The following is a 21,838-nucleotide window of genomic DNA, read 5'->3' as shown; positions in this document are numbered from 1 at the left end:
TCGAAAAATAGTGCAAATTACCATAATCACTAGACGAATTTTCTTGTGGGGCATAGCTTTTCCTTTGGATATGGCTGGTATTCCGCACTAGTACGTATTTGAGAAAGTTTGCATACACTCTAGGGCAATATCCAGATATTAAGGGTGGTGTGGGGGCTGGGATGCAATTCCACTGGTAGAAGTCGTTCTTCTTGTAGAGAGTGTTGAATGATAAACCAAATGGTATGTTTAACTTTTAGCCAGCGAATTTATTCATTATTCTTAAATTTTACCAGACATTTTTCCTGCGGAGGGGAATGAAGGGGGCAGGGAGTGCTACCAGCAGTTTTTATTGTACCAGGATTTAAATGGGTATATTTATGATATTTCTATTTTGGCACATTTCAATCGTCTTCTTTTTCCCAGGCTCCCATCACCACTTATTGGCTGCACTCATGTCATTTAGGGCAACTTAAAAAGTTGCCTAGAAAACGGTTGCAGTATTATTTAGGAAACCACCCTAGTGTTGAGGGATTATGACTTCGTAATACCACATTAGGGATGGGGTTTAGGACACAATTGTGTCAGTAACAGTTAATGTATTTGTAAAGAGCGTTGAATGGTGAATCGGAAGATAGGTTTATCTTTCATCTAGCGAATCCAACGTTCTTAAAAATTTACCGGATATTTTACCACAAGGTGTTATTCCTCCTGAAGCTCGGATTTTACTCACCTCTCCTATTAAATAACTTCTTGTTTAACTCACTTATCCTTGAGATGCTCGACTGTTGCGATATTATTTTAATTTTCCATAAGATGCCGCTACTTACCTGTCGTCAGAAAAATTATATTAGATGGCACTAAGGAGGGCAGAAAAAGACCTCCTTCTGCGCTTTTCAGGAAGCGCTAGAGAAAGAACTCTGTTAAATTGTATTCGTTAAAATTAAATTAGTTTAAATGTCCACGTTTAAGGGGAAGGACAGGGTTGTGCTGTGATAATTTAAAGAGAAATGGCGAAGAAAAGTGTAACTGTTCCTTTAAATACAAATATATCTTCAGCAACAGTAGACACATTACTAGTGACGCTATTAGAAAAACTCGATAAAAGAAATGATGATGATAATCTGGTTATACCATTTCAAGCGGAAATTAGGACTTTGGAATTTTGGAGATCGGTGGTGGCTGAATGTGTTGGAACTTTTTTTTTGATATTCCTGACATGCGGTGCTTTTATACCTTGGTCAGGACACAGCCCTCCATATATTGGAATTGGTTTAACTGTTGGATTCACTGTAGCCATGTTAACACATTGTTTCGCTCTAATTTCCGGTAGGCCTGTTTTTTTAATTTATAGGAAACCGTTGCTGTGTTTTATCAGTTTTCGCATTAGGGTATATGGAAGCATATTTGCTTGTTGCCAGCTCGGAAAACTTCTTTTGCATAACCAAAGGTGCACTCCCCCCCTCTCCTTATTATGGCTGTAGATCCATTCCTGGAAAGGAAAAAGCTGCTGTACTATGTAGCCTAGGCCTATTTTTAAAGCAAGAGTCTTGGCCTATACTTTAAGAATCAGTATTATTTAGCTTTGCCAAGGCTAGCCGAAAATAGCATAGCCTAAGCTACTGACACAGGTATCTAAGGGGAGGATGTTTACCTGGTTTTACCCCCCCCCCCCCCCGAATTTTTCGTCTGACTTATAATAACAGAAATAAATGTAAATAATTACCAGGTTTTTTTTTTATTTCAAAAAATGAAGATACAAAATAAATGTGCTCTTCAACATCCAAGGAGATGTAGTTTTTTTTTATTTTGTCGATTTTTTCAACCAAAAATCAAAAATATATTAGGCCTATCAGAAATGTAGGAGTTTGTCCGGACACGTATAACTACGCGGTGCTTGGTTCCGTGCCTTCAGGGGAGTCCCTTTTTGAAATTATATTGTTGAAAAATTAAACATGACTGATCATATTATTAGTTTCAAAAATAACATTTAAAGTCCAGTAATTCGAGAAAAAGAACGGGTAAAATTTAACCAGTCTTTTTCATCAGGGTCCTCCTTTATTTCGAGTATATGATCTTACTAAAGAACATGGTTGCCAGTCAAATAAAAAAAGAAGCCAGATTCTTGATAGTTTTTTTTGCTATTTATCTCATTCTAAATATTTAGCGTTTCTACGGGATAAGTTATATTTATCTTTGTGTTTAATTCTTGACGTACTAAAAGGGAGCTGAACTCTGAAAAAATTGGGAGACTGGGTTTTTAACTCAGTTTTTTAAGGTCACGCTACTAACATTTATTTAAAGCATACGCTATATTGGAAACCTCGCTACTGCTAAGATTAGTAGGCTAAACACAAAGAATTGATTGCATTTTGGTTGGTTGACCTTTGCGTAGGTTATTTTTTTTTTGGGGGGGGGGGGGTAAGTTTTACAGTGGTCAAATATGGTTCTGAAGCATGGGCTCTTCGAAAAACGGCGGAAGATTTGCCATATATCTTCCAGAGAAATTGCCTATGGATTGTTTTGGGTTTGGGATTATTTTAAAAATAGTTTACACGGTTTTTTATAGCACAATATATTATATATATATATATATATATATATATATATATATATATATATATATATATATATATATATATATATATATATATATATATATATATATATATATATATATATATATATATATATGATATATATATATATATATATATATATATATATATATATATGATGATGATATGTATATATATATATATATATATATATATATATATATATATATATATATATATATATATATATATATATATATATATGTATATATATATGTATATATATATGTATATATATATGTATATCTATATATATATATATATATATATATATATATATATATATATATATATATATATATATATATATATATATATATATATATATCTATATATCTATATATCTATATATATATATATATATATATATATATATATATATATCTATATATATATCTATATCTATATCTATATCTATATATATATATATATATATATATATATATATATATATATATATATATATATATATATATATATATATATATATATATATATATATATATATATATATATATATATATATATATATATATATATATATATATATAATTATCACCAGCTAATACGGATTGTTTTGGCTGACTGGCCGTATTTCAGCAAATAGGCTGTACGGAAAGTGTGGTTCAATCCCGCTTTCTTGGGATATAGTGAGAGAAAGACTGACATGACTAGGGCACGTTTTGCGAATGAAAGATGAAAGGTTTCCAAAGATCGTCCTTTTCAGTCCACTGTTTAGGACTAAACGGAAAGCAGGTTGTCCGCGGTTGGGATGGGAGGATGCTGCAAATAAAGACTTAAGGGAGATGAAAACTTGTAGGGAGGATGTAAAGAGGGAGGCTTTGAATAGATTATGATGGAAGAGGAGCGTGCGTAGCTGTTTTGGCCCAAGGCGGTTTCGTGCTGCGGTGATTTGTTTGTAGTAGTAGTAGTAGTTTTTGATTGCGTTTTTCCCTTTAGGCGTTTGTTTAGTTTGTGTTTCTTTTGATAAAATGTGTATATTTTTTATTGCAGTGTGATCTTCGTTTTACAATTGAATTCTTATTTATTTAAGTTTAGGTTGTTATTTATCAGAGTATTTTCCCTTTCCAACGGAGGGGAAAGAGGACTGATCATGTGCATACGCAGGACGGAGCACTCGTCTCACCTTCTCAAAGGTTCACATTTATGCGAGTTGGTCCATACCGGTCCTCTCTTTAATTTTCGTACGCTTGACTTGTTTTTGGAATTTGACAAACTTGTCATTCTCAAAATATGAGATTTCAAATTTCTGAATGAGAATTTCTCAAAAATACATAAAAATTCTCGAAATTTGACTAATACGGTCAATGGACGATTGTTCAGTGGTGGGGATTCAGGTTTCCTATTTCCGATGTGTGCAGATAAGTCATCTTCCCTTTTGAGCTTTGATTTATGTCACTGTTTGGTACTTGTATCTTATAGCCACCACACTCAAGTTCCATCGAGAAGTGAAGTTTGGTTAATGCTAATGAAATAAAGCAAAATATGATGAAAATATAATAGTTTATCAACAAAATTTTGATGACTACAACAAAAAATTATGGAAGGGGGCCGCCCAAACCGCATTATATTAAATACATAACCTAACCAAACCAAAATACCAACTGAATATTTAATTAAAAAATAGCTACAATGTAGTTTCCCACCGAGCCGAAGCTAATATTGTCTGGTATAAAGACCATGAAAACGAGTTATTGTCTCATGTTCGCGATACAAGATCTTGAGTGTGGTGGCTATAAGACAAAAGTACCCACTGTTGTTTTTTCTGTAATCATGATTATGCCGAAATATCTTAGATTATTTTATATAATGCTCTGATTTACGATTGAAACTATTTTTAGGTTCAAATTTCAACCCTTCGATAACGTTGGCTTTGGTTGTCAAAAGATCTATGTCTCCATTTCGTGGTGCTTTGTACTTTGTGGCACAAATTGGAGGAGCAATAGCCGGATCAGCTTTATTATACGGGTAACCTTCCAACCTGCCTTTTGTTTACATAGGCCTCTCTTTATATGGGCTATCTCCGTTTAAATGTATTTGAAAACGGTCATGCTTCTGAAAGTGTTTTTGTTGCTCTTTAAACAAGTTCCTCCGATAATGGATTGTTAAAACCATCTGTGTATTATTTCAGGCTTCTTAGACAGAGGGGAAAGAGACCTCTGTCTGTCCCCTGTTTGTTAGTTAGATTTGAACCTTATAGATTTGGTTAACTCAAGATGGTGTCATTATTTCGCGACCTGCGAGTAGAATTGTCCTAGCGCTCGAAAACTCATTGCACCCAGACAAGGCCGTACCCAGGATTTTTGTCGGAGGGGGTTTTACTCAAAGATCATTTTTCGGGGGGGGGGTCACAAAAAAAGCGTACAAAATTTGTTTATATCCATTTTTGTTACGTTTTTACGAGTCAAAAAAACATTTCGGGAGGGGTTCAAACCCCCCTCTGGGCACGGCCTTGCACCCAGAAAAGGGATTGAAGATTTTGAACGCTCCATAGTCCAGTGAATTGAATTGAATCTGCTTAGTTTTTTCTTTGGCCGTTAATGATAGTGTAAACAAATAAGCAGGAAAGGAAGGGGCTCTAGGAAAAGGCGCTGACCGGTGGCGTCAGTTCCCGAAAATTTAGGGGGGAAGGCAAACTGTATTTTTCAGAATCTAGGAGAGGTAAGTTTGTCGGTTCTTGTGCACTTTATGGTACCCACCGCTATATATTGTACAAGGAACTACCAATGGATACCCGTCAAACGGGTATTTGCAATAGAGAAATGGAATGCAAAGCGCGGTTTTCATTGCGTTTACAATATTTAAACTGTTGTTTTTGGGCTTTAGGGGGGGGGGGGGGAAGGCACCTAGGTTAGAATAGATTATGTATTTAATATAAACTATATTTTACCCGCCACCCCACCCCCTAATGTGCAAATATTTAGCCCAAATTTGTTTCTAAACAATTATATAATCATCCAAATTTATTAAAATTCATTAGCATTAACCGAACTTGGCCTCTTTCGTGGGTACCATAAAATGAACAAGTACCAATTTGTCTTTTTCAATTTTTTCAATAATACCAAAAAAGATATTTTACAATGTAAATACTTCCAAAAAGGATGTTTTCTTTTTTTTGATCAATTTAGCCCCGACAGCCAGGAGAGTATATAGGAGTTTGCCCCAGGGCAGGAGCATACCTTTGAAAGGTGAATTATAAAATAGAAATTATAAAATTATAAATGAACTCGTAAAAATCACATTTCAGGGGATTTTAGGGGAGGAACACTTGCCTGTATGTGACTAGGGTATTTTTTTTGTATTGGCGCAAGTATGGTTGTTATGGGGTTTGCGTGAGCAGGATTTTTCAGATAAACTTTATTATGAGTGTTCTTCGTCAGTCGGATGTGCAGCTTATCGCTCCGTCGACTGTTTGATGTATGTCACACGACGCAATACGTCTGTGTTCAAACGAATCAATGCCTGGAATTGCCTTTCTAAAATCATCAGCCCCTTCTTCCGGAAAAAATTGTCTGTTTGCTTCTGTCGTAAAACCGATGCCTTCCGGACTTTCTTAAATATTTTCTCGCCTGGACTTTCAAAGCGTCAAAATAAAGAAACGATTCTTTCTCTTTCTTTTTTTGTAATTTCGGAATTTCCTGTTTTCTAACGTAAAATCGACTATGTCCAGAATTCTTCCAGCTATCCAAGAATTTTAGGAATATGTTATTGGATCCTTTCTCTTTTGGGATCCCCTCTTTTTAAGCTTTGCTTTGGGGGCGGTATTTCTTTTCAGCAAACTTTCAAAAGAAGAGATATGGCCTTTTCATGCTTAAGGAATTTCAAGACATTTCAAACCGTAATCGAAATAGATTCCAAGCTTATATAAAATGTATGTGATTCTATTATGTTCAATAGTTCCACCTGCTTTGAATTTTGAATGGATATTCTTTTTGGAATGGGGTTTTGTTATACCCTTTTAATATATAGACGGGATGCTTGATTATACGGATGTCTTGTCTTTGTGCTGTATGTACCCTTTTTCACTAAAGTTTAATTTAACACTTTCGGATGTCTTTAATATGAATGTGCTATTTTTGACAAGAATTCAAGCTCGTTTGGGAGGAACTAAAAGGAAGGAAAAATTTCTGACGCTTAATATTTATCGTATAACTAATTAAATACTTTAACTAAACTATCCAAATGAGCATTAATATTTATGGAAGTTACTTTTTTCACAAATAGCCAAATTTTCCTAGAAATGGTTTTTCTTCCCCTACCTTTGAACAAGGAGCTGCTTTTACGCAAAGGGGTGAAAGTGCTGTTAAGTCTTTTAGTGCTGCTTTAACATAAAGCAAATAAAGACATTTAGGTACTCTTGCATTATGTGGGTCTCTCAGGTTAACTACTATAGACTAGGCAATGATAAACCCCATTTTTGACATATTTACCGCTATAGACTAGGCAATGATAGCGTGGTTTTCATTGCGTATACGATATTAAACTGTAGTTTTTTGGGGTTTGGGGGGGGGGGGGTTACCTAGGTTAGGTTACCTATTTAATATATGCTATTCTTAACCCCCCCCTCCCTCCTAATTTGCAAATATATAGCCCAAATTTGTTTCTAAACTTATATGTTCATCCTATTTTATTTTATTTCATTAGCATTAACCAAACTTGACTTTTTAAAAAGGCCCACATAATGCAAGAGTACCGACATTTAAAATCAGGAGCCCCAGCCCCATAGAGACCTAGTGGAAGATTTTTTCTAATGGAAATAGGCATATGTTAGGAGTTTAATTGATTTTTTTTTATTTAATTTGTAATCCAAATATTTGTTTTGTAAAATTTTAAAACCTTTCTTTTTGACGATTCTTGTGCCGGGACGTAAAACGAAAGCATATTTGTTTTGAAGGAAAAGGTGTTCACTGCAAATAAATACATTACAGAACAAAAAAAGAATATTATATCTTGAATTTGACCACTCTGTCATTCCATAATTCAAAATATAAGACACTTTATAGTCGGAACCTTTTTTTTTATCCTAAACCAATGACAAAAAAAATTAAAGCAAACCCTGTTTCTTTCAATGTATAAATTTAGTTTCTGTTGTATAATATTTTATTTCATATCAAAATGTAGAAAGATAGTGTATATGAAAAGTTGACAATATTCTTTATTTTTCCTAATTAAGATTTGTCTTTTTTGAGCTTTTTTAAACTAATTCTGGTTCAGTCTTTCCATAATTTTAAATATTTAAATAAAGCAAAGTAAAGCAACTTACTGAATTAAAGTAAAGCAACATGAACTGCGAAAAAAAGCATGAAAGAGCTGTAGTGCATGTCGTGTAGGAGTATCTCGAGATGGTAAGTTATTTCAAGGCCACAAGGACTCAGCAAGGGTAAAAGTATGGAGAATTCTGTGCTAGGGGTCGCCCACTTTCCCCCACCTGGTGTAATCTTGGAGCGCCACGTGTACCGCAAAGTTTTGCCACGCGTGGCACTGTCCCCACAACACTTGGTACAGTTCTGATACGCTCTACGTGATATATGAAAATTGATCACCCCTCGATTCTGGCCTATTTGGGTAACTGATTCTCTTTGGGTTCTGTGAATGGCATCATGCTATTCTATGTGACCATTATAAAATACAGGAATAAATATTTGCGATATTTATGCGTCCAGCATTGCACATGCGTGTCCCACAAAGAGAGCAGGTGACCTTAGCTCAAAGAAGATCAGCTGCTCAGTCTTTACAGTGACCCCCGAAAATCCAATGTAAACATATTTGGGCAAGTACAACCCAGACCCAGCTTGTAGTGATGAATGGTTACAGCAGATGAAAGTAATAGTTACAATCTTTGTTTAACACCTGCTGCTGAGTAATGCTACCTGACAACACCAGTTTCAAAGTCATCGAATCGTGATGATCCTTGGTTCCCTTAACATTGCGTGACATCCCTGTAGTAATTATGCACTACCAGTATATGATTGGAAGCGTGTTTTATTTAATATTATAAATAAAATGCATTTATTAAAAACATATGCAAGTATAACTGAGAAGTAGATCGGGTACTGTTGTATTAGCTGGAACCCATGCGATATATGTTATAGGGAAGGTGCTTAAGAAATTAGTCAAACGGGTTTCTTTCAATAGAGAATTGAATTGCAAACGGTAGTTTGTCATTGTGTTTACAATATTTAAACTTTTGTTTTTGGGGTTTAGGGGGGGAAAAGATACCTAGGTTATGTTACGTATTTAATATATGCTATGCTTTACCCCTCCCCCCTATGACGCAAATATATAGCCGAAATTTGTTTCTAAACTGTTGTATTTTGATCATATTTTGTTTGATTTCATTATCATTAACCCAACCCGATTCCTCGTGTGGTTTCCAGCTAATACAACAGTACCGTAGATTGCATTCTGAGGGGGAAAACGAGAGATTGATAGATCAATATTTTTCTTGCATACAAGACTGGCAAAGTTGGAAACTAAGTTTCTTGAGTTTTTAACATGCTCTCATTCTTGCATAACTACACACTCGGAAGGATATAAAGGGGGATCCTCCTCATATTGGCCCAAAGAACATTCTTCTGGAAAAATCGAAGAAAATGGCATAAATTTTAATTTTCTCGTATTTTTTACCCCCCCCCCCCCATTGCGAGGAATAATACTAAAAGGGGCTTATAAAAAAACGTCAACAATTTATTTATATTCATTTTGTTACGTTTTTACGAGTCGGACAAACATTTCGGGGGGTGAGGTTCAAACCACCTGGATACGGCCTTGTCTATTTCTATGAAATTACTCGTATATACTCGTTCCTTTTCTGTTCTTGAGTGAACACAAGCCAACATTAAAAGCTAATTGTGTTCGCAGTCGTCATTTTGTTTTTGTGTCTTTTAGTCAGTAAAGCGATCAGTTTTACTATTTTCCCAAATCAGGTGAAGATGATAGGGAAAACTGAAAAATGAGCAATACAGTAACATGAAGGTAAAGATATACTAAGGAAAACTGACCCGTTTCTATGGATGCTTTAATTATGCAGGTTTATCTTAGTTTTTAACATATTTTTGAAGAAACTAAATTTCAGCGGGGGGGGGGAGCTGGAGGCTACCCTCTTCGTGCTCCATAGATAATTACAACCCTGTCGAAGATTATCAAACATAACATTTATCATTTAGCTAAAAACTAGTAACGTAGATAACGGATTTCTCTCATTCAAACCTTAAAAGAGTACATTTGTTCTACTTTAGATTGATTAAATGTAAAACAAACGTTATGTCGAACAATATCGGCACAGGGCGGGGTAAAGGAGAAGGGAACCTCTGGACCCACTCTCTGAAATAGCACAATTTTTTCATTAATTTATTTATTTGTTAATGGAAGGGTGGCAAGATCTACACAGCTTGTCGAACTAAAAATTGTAAAATTAAAGACAACAACAAAAAAACCAAAAAAAAAGAAAAAAAAGTGAAACATAGGGCCTACTTCATAACAAGATACATCAAAAGAATAACTAATAAAAAAAAAAAAAAAAATCAAAATGAATCACAGTAAGACCTTGTATGGAACTCTATAGAAGCTTTGACTTTTGAAAGATTGTACTGTGATAGCTTCAACTGTTTCCCAGACACGACTGGACAAAGAGTTTTGGCCTAATCTTTTCTTTGGGCATTGTGCCCTCCTCCGAATTTGTGCCTGCTTACGTGTTTGTGCCCAAGCATCCAGGCTTTAGTGTAGGCTATTATGATTTGATTTTTAGGGGAAAAATTGAGATGGTCTTTCAAAGATTCTGGGGGGAGGATGAAGGTTTTCAATTTTCTCCTTATTGCTGTTAGCCTATAATAAAGATTGTACTAACTGTGTAAGTCTGAGCTTATTAGGGGGGGGGGGGGGAGTATACTTCACAGAGATACAGGAAGAACGAGGCATGTCCGTGGAATTTTTTGTTTGGGGTTGGGGTCCGATATTTCAGGACTGGACGCATCTTCGAACAAAAATCGTGAAAATATAAAATTATTCGGAACCATAGAAAATTTTATATCTCAGGGATGCACGTCCCGAAGCCGCCTTTCTACTCTCAAAAGCCTTCCTCGAAATGACTCTTGTAGGGGTTTTAAAGGGGCATAATTATGAGCTAAAAGACCGAATCTAATTATGTAGTCTTTCTATTTCTTCCACCTTGAAGCTATCACTTTAATTACAAAATAACAATAGTCAACTTCTGTTCCAATCAAAGCACATCTCATTTATGTAACCGAATTATGCCTCATGCTTAAAAAAGAAGAATATTTGAATCCCATTTGTGAAAAATAAGATGGGACTTCTTTTCTTTTACCTGTCTGCCATATGCTGTCTACCAACCCCTGGGCACAAGTTTGTGCCGCGACCGTTCGGGCTCGCTGTAAGCCAGGTGTTGCCTCTTAAAGGGGGAAGTTTGAAGTTGTACAGAAACTATTCTCTGGTAATTGGAGTTTCACGATTGATTGTGGTAACGAGTTGGGTATTGTTGACGATTTTGTATCAGACACCCGCTCTACTTTTAATTTCCCCAAATCATGAAACCAAGCAATGGAATTTCACAAACTTCTGTATTCTGCTTAATTTCAGGCGATAATTCAGAGCAGAGTAGGCGTCCAAAATCAAACCACGTTCCATCCAAAATCTTCAACAACACTTCAGCTTCAAGATGGGGTTACATAGATTTTGTTTGTGCCCACACTTATGGCTGAGAGTAGGAATTACCCGCAAAATCTTATTTTGTGTAATTCATTTATAATAATATAATATCCACAGTAATTTATTAGTAATATATATTTATGAATAGTAATTATTCCCATGTTTTCAAATAATAATAACTTTTAAATAGTAATTATTTTATAATAAATACCAATCTATTTGTTGTAAAAAAGTTTATTTCACGTACGCACGCAAATCAAGGATTTATAAATAAATATAGATAGTACTATGGAAATGGTATTTAGGATTAGAGGCGCAATTACTGAAGAGAAGAGTTTTAGCTTGGTTAGGTTTAAAAGCTAGAGATTAAAGAAAAATGGGATCTTTTCCGTTATACTTTATAGCAATTAAGAACAATACTGGACAATATAAGAAATAATTTAAAAAATAGAGTATATCTTGGCATACCACGGGGGAGGGGCAAACCATATCCCTCTATATAAATGCCTGCTACATGATGTCAATGAGCAATGGAAAAATAATGAATAAATTTTTCTTCAAAATAAAAATTAACACAGGAAATCAGCTTCAATTTTGGATAGAATAAGAATAGTTTCACAAAATATGCGCTAGGAAATATTATTGTTGGACAAATTATGGTACTTACGTGTTATAGCGACCACACCCAAGAAGTGAAATTAGGTTAATCTTAATGATATATACCAAAATATGATCAAAATATAATACTTTGTAACAAAACTATGGGAAATACAACAGAGAATTATGGAAAGTGGGCCGCCCAGAACGCATTATATTAAATATCGGTAGGCTACTTATTAAGAATCCGGTAACCTTGCGAGAAGTGAAGTTTCGTTAATGCTAATGAAATAAAACAAAAGAGGATGAAAATATAATAGTTTGGAAACAAATTGGGCTATATATTTGCACATTAGGGGGGGGGGGTAAAGAATACCAGATATTAAATACGTTACCCCTAGATACCTTTTTTTGCCCCTTCAACCCCGTGAAACTAAAGTTTAAACCTTAGTCATGGAGTGAGCAATCCCTCACTAGGCAGCGAAAACCTGTTTTTCATATAGCATCTTTGAGATTTCGATGTGGTCTTACTCGCATGTTTACCGGATTCTTAATAAGTACCTAAATACCTAACCAACTCTATATTAAATATTTAATTAAAATATACCTACTTAGTTAGCCTACCGTCTATCTCGGTCAGGCCAAGCTGATTATCTCCGAGTGGACACAGAAAACTGATTTCATTACAAATCAAGAAAAAAGTGGTCGCTATAACACATAAGTACCCAAATTATTATCCGTGAAACAAAGCTTCTTGAAATGGTTGAAAGTTTGTACTGTGGTTTAAACTTCAGCAATCCCTCCCATGTACATGATAAATAGGATAATTTATGTTAGTCCCAAGGTTTAATGTACCTTCATCTGAAAGAAAACATCCGTTTTTTTAATTTAATCAAAAATAAAACAAAGTCTATGTGCAATATATTATAATTGTAACGTAATTTTATATTTATATATAATTCATAAATATAATTTTTTACTTTAAATTCACAAAACCCGTGCAAAATAAGAATCGTGTGTGGGGTTCCCTTTTTTTAATCCTTAGATCAGAAATAATTAACATAAGTAAATATGGTACTCCTGTATTAAACGTACTCTTTTATATACTACAATGGAAACTAGTCACGAGAAACCCGTTTTTGATGGGTTAATTCAAGACACCGCTATAGAGTAATGCAATGCATAGCGCGGTTTTCATTGCGTATACGATATTTAAACTGTTGTTGTTGGGGTTTCGGGGGGGGGATGGACCTTGGTTAGGTTACGAAATAATATATGCTATGCTTTAACCACCACCACCCCTAACGTGCAAATATATAGCTCAAATTTGTTTCTAAACTTTTATATATTCATCCTATTTTATTTTATTTCAATAGCATTAACCAAACTAGCAGTATATACAAGAGTACGTTTAATACAAGAGTATCATAAATATTGTTTTCAAAAGACAAACTACATTTATCCCTTTTATGACTACCATCTTCAATTTCAAGGATATTCGAATCATTTCCGGTCCGGTCCTATCGCCCGCATGTTTTATGAATTGTAATATCTGCTGAAATTAACTCTCGCAAAGATTTACACAAGGAAAATGGAGACTGAAATTTGCTTTGAAAGCATACTTTAAGATGAACGACTGAATTTACAGGCATTCAAAGAAAGTCCTTTTCTTTTTAGAAATAGGATAATTAACTATTTAGGACGGGATAAAAGAATGGGGGTGTTCCCATTTGAGCGCTTTCTCATTTGAGCGCCACGGAATTTTGTTCCATTTGAGCGCCACGGAATTTTGTTCCCATTTGAGCGCCACGGAGTACCATTTGAGCGCCAAACCCAAAATTGTGATTTTGCGGTGGATGAAGCGTGGTTTGCTGCCACATTGACCTGTACAAATATTTATTGCCACGAAGACAACGAACAAAACTGAGGATTTTATTGGGTCAATGGTTGTGAAATAACTCTGTACTGAGAGTTAAGAAGCTAAACGTTTGTTAAGCTTGTGAAGAATATAAGTGAAGATTTTACGCACGTTCATAGGGTAAGAACTGATTGCCGCTGAAGAAGGCTTGCTCGTCAAGTCGAAATATTCGGCTCTTTTTTTAGAGTTATTTCACAACGATCGTTTAGAAATGGAACGAAATCACCCAAAAATCGTGCCAAAAACGGATAATTCAAATTAATATATTGGTAAAAATACAAACAAAAACTGCTAATATCACACATCCGGCGAAATGTTATGTGCGACACCCAAGAGAAGCTCGTCTGCTGTTCGAGTTCCAGCCCTGTACTCCGTCGACAGCTTTTCGAGTCGTTCGTTCAGCCTTGCATACTTCTTGTTCGTCCGATGGATGACATGACCCTGGAGTAGCTGTGTCCTTGCAGAATCGACGACTGCTTGTTCTTCCTTCAGGAAAGAGATAAACTGCCACAAGTTCGGGTGGTAGCGACCGACTCTTCGGTTAAACCGCATGTGCCATGATTCGAGGTCGTTGTTTGTCCTTCGCTGGATGCCGTAGACTGACCAGAAATGAGGAGGACATTGGTCGAACCACTGACGGCTGAAGTAAGTGACAAACGGACGAGCCGAAGGCCAGGTACGAACGATGTGAGAAATGATTGGACCAGAATTGATTCTGACGATCGCTGGAGGTAGGAACGCCAGAGCCAGAAGCTTTCGAACGTAGAGGTTGAAGTCTGCATCGGTCATGTACAGCTCACGGACTGAGTGACGCCCCAAGTTTCTGATTACTGCTTGGCAAAAGTGGAAGTAACACCCACGGTGCTTGGCGGCCGGAAAAACTTGCTTCACGGATGTCAGCAGACCGGTCTCAAAATCAGAGACGACGGTCGTCGGGCGAAGTGTCACTCCTTTCATCGCAGCCTGTAGGATCAGCTCGCTGAAGACGTCGTTGTAAAGCTGCGCAGACTTGCTCTCCATGAGCACGAAGACAGCGGGAAGTTGCTTGTCGCCGAAGAAAACGTGAACGGAGAACAACTGGCCGAATGGGGAAGGAGCTGAGTCGAAGGTGCCGTCCATATACCATTCCGGGCTTCGTTCAAGCAGACTTAACGACTCGTCGGTTGCAAAGCAAATCGCAGCGTTATTTTGAAGCTGAAAGAGGAGGAATCTCTGGTTTGCAGACGTCTGTATCAGCAGTTTCGTGATCAGTGGTGGTATCAGCTTGTTTCGTGATCTGTACATGGACGACTTCACGTGCTTATAGGGTAACTGAGGCAAAGCACTCAGCCCACTGGCAGCAGCACTTGCGACCTGGCCGTCGTAGATAGCGGGAATCGGACGAGTAGTACGGGCTGACTCACTTCGAAGGTCTGACCGGAATTTGTACTGCTGGGTCTGCAGAGGATCAGCGCTGTGGTCGTGCGTACCAACTGAAACTGGTGAGCCGTCGCTGGAATCAGTGTGTAACCGCCCGAGACATCCCTTCTTCATGCATCTCCAGCTCTTCTTTCTTCCTCCAGAAATCGGCTTATCGAATCTGTAGACGAAACCGTCGTGTTCTAGCAGTTGTTTATTCTTGGAGCTCTTCATTGTCAAACTGACTTATTAATACTAACCAGAAATATTGTTCCTGGCATCATTAAATACTTGTTATAAGAGGGTAAAAAAATATGCTCCCACACTAAATCCTATTGCATTTTGTGGGTAAACGGTTGTGCAATCGCTTACGCAATTAGGTCACCTGACCTAATTATCTGGCGCTCAAATGGGACACAACTGAACTAATTAAAATACGGCGCGCAAATAGGAAATTCCCATTTGCGCGCCATGGCGCTCAAATGGGAAAGCACTCAAATGGGATACACCCAAAGAATGATGTTAAAGCTTAAATAACCCATAAACTATTGATAGAATATCAAATAGTTTTTTTTTTACTTCAACCAGGGGACAGGACGAGAGGTCTTCTGGCACCAACCCCTCAATGTTTCAAGATCTCTACCATTTCTCATAATTTTGAATGTTTGTCAGCTAATTTGCCTATTTTTGAGTTATTTTTCAAATGGAATCTCTCCAGAGGGAACTCCTTCGTGCACGCATGTCCTCACTCATCTGATGCTTATAGAAAAATGTGGCTATAGACAAGGTTGCAACCCGGTGTAGATTTTAGTGATTTTCTGATTGATTTAGTGACATTCCTCAATAATCTAGTGATCTATGTGCAAATTTAGTGATTTTTTGTTTAGTTAATGTAAAAAATCACTAGAAATAGTGATAAATTACTAGGGGTGGCAACCCCGGGTCTACACACACACACCCAAGCTCGGTACATATGCAATAATTTGGTTCGGTGCTTGTATTTTAAGGAAGGAGGAAGAGGTCTAAGTTCGTCGTAACAGCAAAAAGGAGGATTATAAAAATTGGAAGAGGAGGAAGAGGAAGAAGGAAGAAGAAGGAGAAAGAGGAAAAAGAGGTCTAAGTTCGTCGTAACAGCTAAAAGGAGAATTATAAAGTCGTGAATATGGGGAAACTCATAAAGACCACGAGCTTTTGGAGCGCACGCTTTGACAGACATTCTCCCCCAAGTAAATTATTGTGGACGTCTCTAGGCTTACTATCGGAAAAAGATGACATAATTATGTTATCGCTAACTTAATGCACGACTCATACTATTGTCACACCTGTCACTACAAAAGCCAAGAATTATGAATGGCATTAATTTTAACGTCGCACTTGTATTACAGAAGCAGAAAATTAGAATGGCAATAAATTTGTTTGAAAAGCTCTTGTCAACACTATTTTGTTCCCAACTATTTTTCTGTTAATAATGTCTTTGTATCTTTTTCCAGGTTCTAGTTACATATATACAAATTTCTGTTCTAAGCTTTCATCTTTTCTAGTTTCAAAATATTGTGCCTAAAACCTTGACTCGAATAGGTCAACCACAAATTTTATGCTTGAATTTGAACAATGTTCAACTTGTGAATTTGCGAACGGCATAAATAATTGTCGCTGTAGTATGCCTAATTTTGATTTTATTGATATGTGTGAGTGAGTATAATGCGCTTAAGTATTAAAAAATGGTTTGTAAAAGTGAGGACGCTCAAATAATAATTAAAATACATTTATTTGCAGAGTGACTACTTCCGGCTCGCAGGGTAGCCTTGGTGTAACAGTCATCGCATCAGGTCTTCGGGATTGGCAAGGGTTCGCAATAGAATTTTCCTTCACATTCATTATTGTGCTGTCTTATCTGGGCTCGTTGCATCCTGAGCAAAAGAGAACTGTTTCAACTTCAATGGGAAGTGGTTCAATCATGGTTGGATTTAGTTACCTAGCCTGTTCCCTTGTTGCTGTAAGTGTTCCATCTCATTCTAATCAATATATACCTCAATCAAACACTCATGAGTGAGTTTCTACGGGTCCATGCTCACTCCCTGCAAGTCCATTTTCCTCACCAGTCCTATCCCATCTCTTCTTAGTTGTTAATTGCTTCAGGCAAAATGAACAAATTTGTAAGGAAGAAAAAACGAGGATAATTCGAGCCGGTGAAAAAGAGAAAAATAGTATGCAAATATTTCGGTCGAGGCCTCCGTTCAACCCTCCTCAGTGCAAAGACAGAAGTAGTGAGTAAATAAAAACAGATAAAAGTCCACAGGATAAAATAAAACAAGACAAACCTTAAAAACAAACACTGAATAAATAATTTAAAATTATTTATTTACCTCTGTCAAACACTCATGAGGGAATCCTACGGGACCAATCTTCCCCTCGCAAATCTATTTTCCTTGTAATTTCTTATATTTTCAATATAATTCGCTTAGTCTTGTCACTTTTTTTAAGGTTTGTCCTCTCTCAAGACATAATTCTGCGTCCGTGTCAGATCTGCTCTTCAGTATTTTATAAACCGATCAAGATATAAGAGGGAAATAGATCTTTCCAGTAAGGGCATATCCAGGATTTTCGTTTGGTGAGAATTTTGTTTGTGGGGTTGGGGGATGGTTACAAAAATTTAAAAACGCACCAGAAATTTGTTGATATGCATTTTTGTTACGTTTTTATGAGTCGGGCAAGCATTTTGGGGCGGAGAGGGGGGGGGGCGCTTCAAGCCTGGTAACCCCCTCCCATTGTATACTGTCTTGCTTTCCAGGTCAGCATACAAAAATTAAAAAAACCAGCAACTGGACTTTTCATCCGCAAATTCAATTGCGGAAATTAGTCAGTCTTATGCAAAGTTGTTACGAGATTATAAAGCACATTAAATAAAGGGTACTCTTCTATTAGCTGGATTCTTTTATATAGTGCTAGTTTGGTTAATGCTAATGGAATAAAATAAAATAGGATGACTATATAATAGTTTAGAAACAAATTTTATCTATATATTTGCACATTAAAGGGGGGGGGGGCAAAGCATAGCATATATCAAATACGTAACCTAACCTAACCTAGGTACCTCTTTCACCCCCAAAACCCCAAAAAATAACACTTTAAATATCGTATACGCGATTAAAACCATGCTATACGTTGTATTTCTCTACAGCGGAGTCTTGTAACCTCCCGTTGAAAAACGGGTTTTTCAACGTGTCTCGAGTTTGAGGTATAAAAAGAGTCCAGCTAATAGAAGAGTACCAAATAAAGATATCAAGCTGTTGAATGCTTTCAGTTTTATTCCCTATTTTAGAAAGCCCATTTCAGAACGTTGTTTCTTTTATATATAACCTACAAGGTAGCTCAATCGAAGTTAAGTCGCTCATCCGGACGGATTCTAGTGGGCTGGCGCTGGTCTGGAGAACTTCCTGTCGAAAGTCAATGCTTTAAGGTAATTCCTTGAGAATTAAATATCTTTGTTGATTGATTTACAATTTACTGCCTAAATTGAGTTTCTATTTTCGTCTTTTTGAGACTATTAGTTCCATGTGAATTAATAGTGAACATGACCTCCATTAGCTCTACCTCAACCAAGAGTCCAAATTCACTCTCCCCTCTTTCCCTCTTATATCTTGATTGGTTTACAGTAAGAAAAAATTATTTGCTGGCCAAGTGAAAAAAAAAGAAAGAAAAGTAACGAAATATCCTGAATTCTGTTAATAAATCGATAATAAGTCGGTTATTAAATTTGTTCCGATTTTATCAGCCGCTTTTAAACGTTGTTTTGATATTTGATCAAAATTCCGTATAATTTCATCCCCAATTTGTTTCTAGTTCCTCAAAAGTTATTGTTGTTTTGCGACACATCCCAATAAAACAGTATTTGTATCAAGACTGAATTCAGTTGTATAGGATATCATTATGGGACATATTCCATATCCGCCAATTCAGTTACAAAGCTCTGTTGCTAAAGAGCTTGCAGCTCTAATGCTAGAATTTTGGGTTTATACTTAGCATTTAGTTCTCCGAGACCAAATTTTACTGCGTAGGATTTCGTTCTTTAATATACTGAAGGAATTGTTATGCAAATGAATTTCCAATCTCTGTCTATGAAGCTTCATGTGACGGATTAAGAATGAAGCTGCGAATAAAGTCGAGTGGAGGCGCATAATGCTTAGCTACGTTCTCTTTGGCAACTTAATGTTGCTATGAGATGTCAGTATCAAACAATTCGTGGTAATGAACTGTAAGTAAGGAGCGACTCGGCCCAATGGTAACCGAAACGCTAAACAGCAGAATTTTGATAACAATAGGTACATCAAAAGAATTTGCGTTTTATGCTGATTCCAAATATATAAGATTCATTAAGTTCAATGTTACCCATGGAAAGCTACGAGCCTGAGAAAATTTGCTTGATTTCAAACAAGGGGGAAAATTCCTCAAAAGTCAAGGAATCTTATTGGAAATTGCACCATCAGATTCAGTGTATTAGAGAACCATTGTGTAGAGTTTTGAAGCTTCCATTTTTATAAATGTGGAATTTGTATTTTTTTTTGCCAGAAGAAATATCACGGATGCGTGTTTATTTGTTGTTTTTTTTGCTCTTCCCTGGGGTGATCGTATCGAACCAATGGTCCTAAAAGATTGGAAGAGGGCTCATTTGAACGAAAACTAAAATTTCTAGTGCCCTTTCTAAGTGACCTAAAAAATTCCCACGCCCTTTTCCCGCAAACTCGTCCCATCAAAATTTTGAGATAGCCATTTTGTTCATTATAGTCGAAAGGTCCAATAACTATGTCTTTGGGGATTAAATAACCCCCAAAACCCTCGGAAGAAAGACCGCAAGCTATGAAATTTGCCCATTGTTTACATGTAGTATTTATTATTGGGAAGTATACAGACATTTTTAAGGGGGGGGATCTGGCGATGTATTTTCTACCGGGAAAATTTCCCATTGGGGTGGAAGCTTCTGGAGGTCAACCTTCCAGGGGAAATTTTACACATTTTGCATGGGGAGATGCTCTGGGAGAATTGTCCGAGGATATTTTCAGTGGAGTTGGAATTCTCTGGGGGATTTGTACGCGGGGGATTATCCACAGGGAAAATTCTCCATGGGGGAATTATTATTAGAAGAAATTCTCCATTGCAAACGTTTTCCGCGGGAGAAACTTTCCACTGGAGAGTGGGGAATCCGGGGAAAATTTCCACACAAAGGCATTTTACCAGGGCCTGAAAAACGATCAGAAATTAAATAAAGAACAAGTCTTTTATCGAATAAAAGTATGCAAAGGAGTACTTTTAGGTAGAATTGTCAGCAAGAAGTTTTGTGGGGGGAATTCGTAATGAGGATGGAAATGTCCAGGGGTAATTTCCCGGGGGGAGGGGAGGATTTTACGGGGGAGGAACTTTCTATGGAGAAGAATTTTCGTGGGGGATTTTCCAGGGAGGGGGATGTGGGTTTCCTGGGGTTATCTGAAAAGTGACCAGATATTAAATGAAAAAAGTTTTTCTACTGAAAGTAAGGAGCAACATTAAAACATAAAACGAAAAAAAATATTCCGAATATTAGTGGGGCCGCCCCTCCTCATACCTCGCTCTTTACTCTAAAGTTTGACCTTTTGTCCCAATTCTTTAAGAATGATTTTTGAAAAACAAGGGTCGTTTAATTAGAATCAGAACCTTTTTTAAAAGTATTGAACAACTTTAGGTTGATGAGCGGAGTATTGAGGAGGGGATACCCCCCTTCCCCTAATATACGGATTAGTTTCTATTTGTGTTATGTTTTAATGTTGCTCCTTACTTTCAGTAGAAAAAAAAACTTGTTTTTTTTTTACTTGATAAGGCTTTGACAATGAGGGCAAAAGTGTAGTGTTGGATAAATTGCAATTTGATACTAGCTACTAGACGTAAATACTACTATTGCTAGCAAATCACTGTAGCACCAAGCTGCCTGTGGCCAATACAGCTACGCACGCTTCACCTCCCTCCCAATCTGTTCAAAGCCTCCCTCTTTGCACCCTCCCATGTAATACTCATTTCCCTTTATTTCCTTACAAGATCCTCCCACCTCATTCGGGGACAAATTTCTTCCCATGGACGTATTCGATATACTAAAGATCTTTGCTACTAATTTGTTTTTTGGTGACTTTTCTAACAGAAAAGACAATTTATTTTTGCCTTCGGTAGCAACTCTGTTTAGTAGTATTATCTATGAAACAAGTGTAAAACCTCCCTGCGAGGCATCAGTAAACCTCTGCTGTCACCACTCTGTAAAACCTCCCTGCGAGGCATCAGTAAACCTCTGCTGTCACCACTCTGTAAACCTCTATTTAGTTCTTTCTATATGCCCTTTTATATTGGCAGATGTAATGGTTTACGTAAATTCCAAAGATAGACGATAAACGTTGGTACATGGTCTTTATTGAATAACGTGAGAATACACATAGAGAAAATAAGGTAGTACAAGAACAACTAGCTACGACGAAGGCGAAAGATGGACTCCATTTTGAAATGAGCCAATAATATACCTTTCCTGTAACGGAATTTCCAGCTTTTGGTTTTTAAACCATGCATGGTAATGGACCCTTTCCAATGAATAGTTTTTTTCCAAAACGCCCCCCCCCCCCTGGACTGG

General features: G+C 36.7%; 1 protein-coding gene across 2 annotated transcripts in view; it reads left to right on the top strand.

Moving 5' to 3' along the window:
* Positions 1-928: 928 nt before the first annotated feature.
* bib (MIP channel family protein big brain) overlaps positions 929-21,838 on the top strand; it is a 48,072-nt gene continuing 27,162 nt past the window's right edge. The window contains exons 1-3 of one of the 2 annotated variants that reach the window (XM_089089497.1): positions 929-1,308; positions 4,460-4,586; positions 16,972-17,191. In XM_089089497.1, coding sequence (XP_088945623.1) covers positions 990-1,308; positions 4,460-4,586; positions 16,972-17,191 — 666 coding nt within the window. In that variant the 5' untranslated portion in view covers positions 929-989. The remainder of the gene's footprint in view (positions 1,309-4,459; positions 4,587-16,971; positions 17,192-21,838) is intronic. The other variant, XM_089089496.1, reaches the window with a different exon arrangement.

This window comes from Artemia sp. Qi Xiang Cuo, chromosome 5 (genome assembly GCF_049724085.1).
Source record: "Artemia sp. Qi Xiang Cuo chromosome 5, ASM4972408v1, whole genome shotgun sequence".
In the NCBI taxonomy this organism is placed as follows: domain Eukaryota; kingdom Metazoa; phylum Arthropoda; class Branchiopoda; order Anostraca; family Artemiidae; genus Artemia; species Artemia sp. Qi Xiang Cuo.
The sequence above is the reverse complement of the archived record's forward strand: the minus strand, read 5'-3'. Positions and strand labels throughout refer to the sequence as shown.